This window comes from Vicugna pacos, chromosome 17, assembly GCF_048564905.1.
Source record: "Vicugna pacos chromosome 17, VicPac4, whole genome shotgun sequence".
Lineage (NCBI taxonomy): Eukaryota > Metazoa > Chordata > Mammalia > Artiodactyla > Camelidae > Vicugna > Vicugna pacos.
Window position 1 is genome coordinate 54,947,453 of NC_133003.1, and position 9,516 is coordinate 54,956,968.

At 60.8% G+C, this 9,516-nt stretch overlaps 1 protein-coding gene across 1 annotated transcript; it reads left to right on the plus strand.

The window, feature by feature from the left end:
- The first annotated feature begins 2,678 nt into the window (after positions 1-2,678).
- On the plus strand, positions 2,679-3,368 carry PRR23E (PRR23 family member E). The gene has a single exon (XM_031676359.2). The coding sequence runs from the start codon at positions 2,679-2,681 to the stop codon at positions 3,366-3,368; it is 690 nt and encodes a 229-aa protein (XP_031532219.2).
- The last annotated feature ends 6,148 nt before the right edge of the window (positions 3,369-9,516 follow it).

Here is a 9,516-nt window from a genome sequence, read left to right on the forward strand (position 1 = left end):
GCACACCTCCGAGACACCGCAGGGTCGGCTGCAGACCCCGCACCCAAGCATGTAATCACAGTAAAGCGAGTCCCAGGAATCTTCTGGCCTCCCCGTGCACACGAAAGTTGTGCTTGCACTATACTGTAGTCTAAGTGTGCAGCAGCATTGTCTACATAAACACTGTACCTTAAAAATACTCACAAACGTAGCCATCACCTAAGCCTTCAGCGCATCGCAGTGGTAACACCAGGTGTCACTGATCACCCCTCCCCACGACGAACATAATCGTAAGGAAAAAACGTGAAACGTCTCAAGAATTACCAAAACGTGACAGACACAGCGCGAGCAAATCCTGCTGAGAAATGACGCCAACAGATTATCAACGCAGGGTCGCCGTAACCCTTCATTTGCAAAAGACGCAACACCCTCGAAGCACAGTAAAGTGGGGCTCACAGGACGGGTGTACCTGGGCCGGATCCCTCGTCTGCCTCTCGCAGCCGACTCCCTGGTTTCCACGGAGCGTATCCTCTAGCAGTTTTCTGAGAAAAGACACACAGGAGGTAAACTTTGACATCTTGCACGTCTTAAAGCACACTTATTCTGTTCTCACCCTTAATTTATATTTCCCCTGGGCTTAGAATTTCAAGCTGGAAAATCACTTTCCTTTAGAATTTTGAAGGCATTGCTCTCTTTTTTCCAGCTTTCAAGATGGGGATGAAGTCTGAAGCCGTTCCAATTCTGAAACCCTTGACTGTGTTTTAGTGGGGAAGGCAGGCGTTTCCTCTGTCCCTAATTCTGAGATTTCCTAACAATACTTGGTGCGGGTCTGTCTTCACTGATCTGCGGGGCCCCATTCACTCCAGAGACGCGCCTCAGGCTCTGGGAAGTGTTCCTGATTTGTCTGAAACGTCTTTGGTTAATTCTCCTCCATTTCCTATCGTATTCCTAGAACTCTTACTGCTCAGATATCAGGTGTCTAGTGACCCTTTCATGTTCTTATTCTCTCTCTCATTTTTCTATTTTCTGGAGGGATTTATTTGACTCTGTCTTCCAACTCTTCTGTTTCTCATTTTAGCCATTCTCTTTAATTTGCAAGCTCTTTGCTCCAACTGTCTTTTAAGAAAAGGAAAAACAGTGTCCTGTTTATGGTTCAAGGATACAGTTGTACCTCTCTGAGGATAGTGGTTAGTTTTCTGAGCTCTCTCTCTCTCTGCTCTGTCTTTGTCCTCCAAGTCTCATTTCTGCACTTTATTTTGTTGTGTCTTTGAGACACCTGACTCACGGCACCTCTGCGCTCGCTCGAGCTGTCACTCAGTCTCTATCTCGTTGCCACGCGTTTCCCCAGAGGCCCAGTGGCGCTTGGCTGTGGGCTCATTGCCAAGAGTGGGCACTAGGGGGCTGGAGTCTGAGGCCCCAAGGCTCCGAGGAATCTCCTGGGCTGCGGCCGCTTGGCCAAGCTCCCCGGAGGAGGCTCTTGCATCTCCCTGGGGGAACAGGGCCGCCCGCTGGGACTGAGAGCGGTGGGAGCTGGGGTCCCAGCAGAAGGTAGAGTGAGTCTACTCCCCACCCCGCCTCCCTCTTCGGGGCAGAGAAGAGCCCAGGCCCTTTGGGGGAGGGCGGGCGGGCCGGCCGGCCGCTGGGCATCTCCGCTCCACCTGCTCATCAGAGTCCTTGGAAGTTGAACCAAGCTTCCTCATTCAGCCGCATCTCTAGCCCCCTGCACATGGCCTCCCCCACTGCCCAATGCTTGGAGTGCTGGGGGCCCTGCCACGAGGGGGCGTGGCCTCTTGTCTCCCACCCCGACTTTCCGTGGCGTTTTTTAGAACGCCTTTCCCCCGTTTCTCAGTGGACTTGTCCACCATGCTGTTCAATGCTGAGAACTTTCATTTTTCCTCCCACAGCTGAACACAATTTCTATCTGCCTCCATTTTGCTTGTTGGGGAAAATTTTTGTCAGGTGACCCGAGTGCATTCGGTGGCCCCCACCCCTGTGCAGTGAAGGTTCCCCCACCCTGGGCACAGAAGGCTGCGTCCGGGTCCAGGTGGGCGGGGAGGCTCACGCCTGCAGAGTGTCACGTGGGTCCGTCTGGTGCATCGGCCGTGGGGCCACCTCCCTCTGCGGCCCCCGGCGTCACGGAGGTGGGTGCCCCTTCCAGGGCTCTTCCCGCAGTAACAGCCCCACCCAGCACGGCGGGCCTCACGCCTGTCCCCCGTGTGTCCTGGGAGGAAGGGACCGGAAGGAAGACCCAGGCTCTTCACTCCTTCTGATTTTTCTTGCCTGGCCCTTAAAATCCGCCTGCTCTGCCTGCCTGTGCCCACGGCATTTCTGACGCCGGCAGCGAGGACCCCACTCCTTTAGGGATTTGCTTCGTTTTCTCTCCTCACGCCGCCCAGGTCCCTGTGGACCCCAGGGGTCAGTCTCCAGAGGCTTCTCCACACTAGGCGGGCAGGGGCTGGGGCCTCATGGGAACAGGAAAGAACGACTTAATTTGACCTGAGACTTTCCTCAAAGAAACAGAACACACCCCAGCCCCTCCGCCGCCCACCCAGCCTGCGCCGCCGCCCCCCAGGTCGGCCGCACACCCTCCCCAAACTTCCTCCTCCTCCAGCCTCTGTCCTCCTCACAGGCCAGGAGCCCAGACAGCGCGCGGCCACGCGTCACCAGCCGGGGAAGAGCAGAGCTCAGCCATGTCCATGATGGGGACAGCCGTCTCCTGGGAGGGAGCCACGCAGACACTCAAGACCCCTGACCGTCCCCCGAAGGACATCCAAGCGCCTCCAGCTGCCTCTGGGGCCGCCTCCTACCCTGACCTGGGGGCCCAGCCTGTCACCGGCCCCGCCTGCTGGCCCGACATGAGGCCCTCTTGGGCCGCCCCCTCCTGGATGGAGTGCCCCGCCCCTTGGAGTTACATGTGCACACCCTCTGTCGGCCATCTCTGGATTGGGTACCCCTGTCCTGTTGCCTCAGCGCCTTCAGTCTGGACTTGGGGCATCTCCAGTGTTGACCCCCTCACGGGAAGACAGCACACTGCCCCCCTGGCCTCTGGAGTGTTCCCTTACCCAGCGGGCCCCCCACCCCCGTACTCCTCAGTCCCTCCAGCTCCAAGCGGGGACGCCTCGGGCCACTGCACCCAGGAGGGGTGGCAGACTCCGGCCAGCTCGGCGTCCCCGGCTGCAGTGGAGGGCCCGTCCAGAGGGGCTTCCTACTTGACAACGTACCAAGTCCTTCCATCAGAATGGGCGTCCAGGCTCAGCATTTGGGCACCCAAGCCGTCCTCCAGCCCAGAACTCTGCCCTCTGCCCCCTTCCCCCAGCGGGGACCCTCAGGGGGAGCCCCGCTGCCCCCGGCCCCCCTCCAGGGTCCGCCGCCGCCTCTTCCAGCACTAACCCTCCCCTCCAGGGGAGACGTGGTGTGGGGCCCAGTGAGCTGTGGTGTGCAGGAGGCTTTGGTTTTGATTTTTAAGTTTTTAAAGGGTCTCAGATGTAAGGTGCTGACTCCTACTCAGGGCACAGTGCTCCCACCGGCCCATGTGAGGCCCCTCAGCCTGTTGTTCGCCCTCACTTTACTTTTTCCCCTTTGCCCTTCCACCCTGCTGCCTGTGCCTCCCCAGCCAGCACGGGCCAGCCCCCTGGTCTACTTGCATTCTTGTGGAACACGTCTGTGTGCCTGTGTTTTTAAATTCCATAAACGACCTGCTGTAATAATAGCTGTGTCTCTCTGCTCTCTACCAGCGTCACAACGTTTAAGACCCACCCACCGAGCTGGTGTCCACTTGGTTCTCAGCTCCAAACAGCTCTGCAGGTCAGAGCGCAGCCCCCACCCTTGGCTGAGAGCGTGACCTGGGAAGGCAGCAGTTAGCGACGGCAACAGTACGGGTTGCACTGTGTTTAGGGAGGGGTCGTGTTCCCAAGTGACCAGAGGGACCAGGTCTGGTGAGGCTGTGGGGGTGGGGTGGCCGTGACAAGGTGACTGGCAGTGACAAGGTGAGGGAACAGACTGGCTGCTGGGAGATCCATCCTCCTGGATTACAAGGCACAGGGTGAGAGCTGGAAAATGGTGAGAAACGGGGCCAAAGGGCATAGCAAGCACTGGTCTGATGGGACCTTCAAAGGACAGGGCGTGGAAGTAGCAGGGAGGGCGGGGGGGCCAGTGGACATGGCCATCACTGGGGGGGCCTCGGGCAGCGGCGCCCCTGGGGAGCCCCTTGTCAGAGGGGACGCTTCACGGAGTGGACGTGCGTCCCGCATCACTAGAGGACGTCTCGCAGCCATTCTGGGCCTTTCCTGACGGACGAGACGCTGGGAGAGCCTGCTGACGGCTGACAGGCAGGGATGCAGGTCCCTGCCAACCTTGAGTCCCCTGTCCTTCACGTCCCCACTGGGGGCTAAGCGAGGGGAAAAGCGGCTGATCGCTACTGAAGCTTCCAAACAAAACTCGTTTTACACAGAAACACAAAGTGTGTTTGCACGGTTTTAATGTGACCTCTCCTTTCATTTTCCTTTTTTTTTTGTAATGGAAATGGCTCTAATCTTATTTCTCAGATCCTAACTTCTTCATAATAGTGTGACATCTGATGGCATCGTGTCTTCTGGGAAATCACACCCATGCATCAACACGGTGAAATACATATTCTTAAAATACAAGTGCACCAAAAATGTGTATATGAGTTATAACCTGTTATTTTTTTTAATTTTGAAATCATAGATTGCTGGGAAGCTGTGAAGAGCAGAGAGGCCGGGGTGGGGGAAGTGCCAACTCGCCAGGGACGCGGTGAGGCTGGCGGCCTCGGCACCGCCAGGCAGGGATGGACGTCTGACCTCTCCCATGTCCCCAGTGGGAGTAGAGGGGCTCCCCACTGGCCATGGCTGTGGGGTGGGCTGGGGTGCTTCTCTGTCTGTCTGCCTCTCCGTCCGGACTTTCTGAGTGGTCTCTCACTCTTGCTCCCAGTCTGGGGTCCACGAGGTAAACAAGCCCCCAGGGAAACTCCCTGCCGAGCGGGTCCTCCACGCCAGGCCCCCACCGACAACAGGCCTTCTCCCCACGTTTCAGAGCCTCCCCGTGCGTGCTGGGTCCATCCATCCAGACTTTCTAGCTGTGCTTAGGGGCACGCACGGGGAGAAGTGAGTACCTTCCGTCTTCATCTGGACCCGAGAGTCTCATGATCTACCAATTTTCTTCCCCAAAATAATGCAGTCAGTGCTATTAAACAACTGGCACCAAAACGTGGTGTCAGGCCTGGTAGGGTGTGGATTGCTCGTCTTAAATCAAGAGGGTGGAGGCAGGGGTAGAAGCCCATTGCAGACCCGCTGTGTGACCCTCGCACCGCAAGATGCCGGTGCAGGTGAGGGTGGACGTGCCTGGCTTGGCTGGGAGCCCCGACCCCTGGTCATCCCGGACTGGCCGGGACAGTCAGGGTGGGTGTGCAATGGGCGTCGGGGAGGCCAAGGTGCTCGGCAGTATGTCTGGGACCATGGCGGGGGAGGCTGGCTGTGGGACCCCAGGCGCCCCTCCCACAGGGACTTTCATTCGGGCAGCATGGCCAGGGCCATGACTCACAGTGGTGTAGCCGGCATCTTTCTTGTTCATAGTCTGATCAGAAATTTGCCTCTTCCTCAGTCCTTCTTATCAGAAGACTTTGTCAAAGAAGCCGCTCTCCACTTTGTTAAGAGGAAGAAGACAAACGTTCGCCGTGTCCGTTTCTGTTTTGGCCTTCATGCCCTTCTCCTTGTTTCCCCGGTTTCCTGAGCAGCACACTGAGCTCTTTCTTCCCCAGTTCCTGACAAATGTGTCACCCTCTGGGCACCCTTTTGCTGTATTCTGTAAACTCTGCATGTTTAATTCTAAGAATTTCATGATTTGCCTTAACTCAGAGGATTATTTAGAAGTGTGCTATTTTATTTCCAGGATTATAAAGCTAGTCCTCTATTTCAGAGACGCAAATTTACTGAAAGAGGCTGGGGTGAGGGTCACAAGAAGCCCAGGGGGGTTGGGGTGCAGCTCCTCCCGTGGTCCTGGCCCTGCGAGGTGTCTGCTGAGGGGGGCTCCTGGGCTGGTGTCTGACACCCGAGCTCTCAAAATCCTACTATACCAGCCCCACAGCCTGAAGCGGTTCAGTAAGGAGACTCTTCTTTGGGACGGGGATCAAGCCCTGGGGGCAGGGCAAGCCGCCCCAGTTTGCCCGGCAGACACAGCACTGCCCGCGGGAGGCCAGGCGCAGCGGGCTATCCTGATGGGGCCTCCAGGCGCCCATCACCTGTCTGGCCATTTGGCGGGGCGAGCTGACGGACAGGCAGCGCTCCGGCTGGCTGCTTCCCCACGGGGAACGCCGCCTTGTCGACTCTCTGCCTGTCTCCTGCTCCCCATGAAGCCTGGGCGCCCTCGTGGTGCCCGCGTGAGGGACCTCTGGCAGCGGCCCCCACCCACTGCCCTACACCCCCCTCAGCCAGGTGCGCCCGCGCCTGCTTGCCCGGCCAGCCCCCCTCAGCCGGCGTGGTTATGCCAACTCTCCGTTCTTTTTGGCAAATAACATCAGCTAGCAAGAGATTTCGCCAAGTGCCAGCAGCATTCTGACTCCCAGCCTCGCCGCCAGGATCCTGAGAGCGCGGTCTGGTCTACACAGATCACTCCTCGCACCCAAAGCTTAGCGCGCAAATGTTCTCGAGCAAGACCTGTCGCGTGTCTGTAAGCAGATGCAGCCTAGCCTCCCTCCCAGAAACGCGGACGTGACAGCATCCTCCCAGCCAAGGTCAGAAAGAGGGCGGCCCAGGGGTCAAAGGGGAGAAGCAGCCCCCGACGTTCAGGCCAATCCGAAGGCCTCAGGGACAGCCCGCTTTCAGCACATCAGGCAGATTCACAAGCCACCACTTCCTCTGTTGAGAACTCACATCTGACCCTCACGAAGCCAGTGGGCCGAGGCTCTGCACTCGGCATCCGAGTAGACGGGTCGGGGTGGGGGCAGCCACTCCACAGGGGGCTTTTCCTACCGTGAATTCTTAAACAGGCCAAGTGGCCCCGGGGGTCACATAAAGCCCCCAGGTACACAGGGTCCGACGCCACCTGCAGCCCTGACCTGGCTCTCTCAGGAGGGGCCGTTAGTCAGGGTCACCCGGCGCCTGGGAGCGAGACCCCAGCTCTGCAGTCAGAGAAGTTGCCACCCCCCTGCCCCCACGTCCTGCTCATGGCTTCCCCCTCCCACCCTGCCGGGTGCCCCCAGAGGGAGCCCGTGTCCCCCTGGCGTGGGCCCCCCTCGCCTCCGGCCGCCGCTGTGCACCCGGGAGGCTGCAGGACCATCCCGTCAGGGTCAGGGCTGCGGAGGCGGGCCCGGGGGGCCTCCAGGCCGCGGGCGCTGCCGCAGAGCACAAAGCGGGGAGGGCGGCAGGCCCGCAGGGAGCGGAGCGCGGGGCGGGCGCACAGCGAGACCGGGGAGGCGCCGGAGCCGGACCCTGGACCGGCCTGACCCCAGGCCCGACTCTACCTCAGTCCCCGCACCTGCAAGGGGGTAACAGCGCCCTGAGGGCTGCGGGGGGACCACCCTGGCTGGTCCAGCGCGTTACCTCTCGCTCGCCGGCCTCGCTCCAGTCCCTCCGTCCGACCGTCTGACCATCCGACCGCGGCCCGCGGCCCGCGACCCGCTGGCGCGGCTGGACCCGGGCGGGTCGCGCGGGAAACAAGGCGACGTCTCGCGAGAGGGAAGAAGGCGCCGCCCTACCCCACCCCCACCCCTACCCCCACCCCAGGGGGGAAGCCGCCCCGGGCCTCGGACCCGACCCTCTGAGGCGCGGCCGCCCCTCACGGCCGGCCAGGTCCGCGCAGACGGACAGCAGCCCCGCGGGCGCTAGAACGGGCTTCTGCCGCTTCTCCACGCAGGGCGGGCGCTCGTCCGCGCGGTGGCTGCCCTGCGGACACGTGAGGCCCGTGGAGAAACGCACCGCGGGGTAGTCTCTGCTTTCTGGTGTTAACCACGCAGCGTGAACCCCGCTTCCCTCCACGCGCCCCAGACCAGCCGACCGAAGCCCCGTCCAGCCCGGTGTCTTTCTGGCCCCCTCCCCGGGCCGCCGCGCTCTCCGCGGGGACGGGTGGTGCGCCGGCCTGCGTGGGCCGCTCTCCCAGGCTGCTGGAGCGTCTGAGGCGGGCGCCCACGCACCCCTTCCCGGCAGGACCCCCTCCCGCCCGCGCCGCCCCATCGCAGTACACGGGGCGGGCCAAGCAGCAAAGGCGGGAGCGGAGGGTTCAGGAGTCCCCGCCCCGACCCTCCCCGTCGCCGTCGTCTCCAGGTGCGCGTCCTCGAGGACACAGTCCTGCCACCCTCCGCCGGCACACGCTGTCCCCCGAGGCCAGGCCCCGGCGGCCGGTAACCAGGGGAATTTACTCTAGAGCACTGGTCACTCGGGTGAGGGAGGCGCTGAGAGGCTGACGCGACAGTGAGGGTCGGGGGGCAACTCAGAGATGGGCACTGCCAGGAGCCACCACTCCCAGGGCGGGACAGCAGCAGGGGCTCAGGGCGTCGAGAGGGAACGCGACCTCAGCAGGGCTGAACCACACCAGCTTCGGCTTCCCCTCTTCCTGCCCCCCCATCTCTCCCCAGCACCTCCCGTCGCCGGGCCTGCCGGGGAGCTGGGCAGCAGGAGGGCCGGGAGGTGTCATTCTCTGTGCAATGCAGAGCTGGGGTGGGGGGACGGCGGGACGAGGATGACTCCCACGACGACGACACAGGCCCTGCCCCTGAGAGTTGACCCCTCCCATCTCAGGGCGAGCCGTGGGAGTGGGGGGCAGGGGTTTCCTCAGCACCTGCAGCTGAGGTGTTCAAATACCTGCCAACGAGGGGCCCTCGGTGCTCTAGCAGAGGCAGACTGGCTCCGGGCCCCAGCAGGGAGACAGAGCATGAGTGGGGACCCCGTCGGCCTGGAGAGGCAGTAGGACTTCCCTTCCAGCCTCTGCCCCGTGGACTGGATGGAACAGAACTGCTTCATCCAACACCCAGCCTCCACCGGCTCAGGCTCAGGCCCTGCACAGTTGGGACTGGGGACACGTGCGTCCTCCTGACACCAAAGAGGGAGTCAGGGTTCTGGGCCGCGGGCCCTAGCCCTGCGCCTGCGATCTCCGCCATTAACAAAGCCAGGCCAGGCCCAGGTCTGGGACCTGCAGAGACGTGACATCCGGCCAGTTTTCGCACGTCGCTCTTTCGTTACATCTAGTTTTCTGTTATGTGTGTGGCAGGAGACACTGAATTCCCATGTACTTTAGTGATTATACTTCATATGTGGAGCTTCCTTTGAAAACATGGTAATTGAAGTAATGAAAGCTAATTTAAAATAAGACACAAAGTGCAGGAATGTGGAAAACCGCATGGCTGGCCCAGAAAGGGCCAGTGTAGAATTAAGCGTCTGAGTGTGTGTCCAGACATCCGCACGTGGGAGGGTGGGCCCCGTGCATCCACAGGCGCAGTGGGGAAGTGGCGTGGACGGGTCACACCTGGCGCCCACTTCCCCTCCACCGCTGACTGCCATCCCCGTTTCTGGCTTTGGGTTTGGGGCT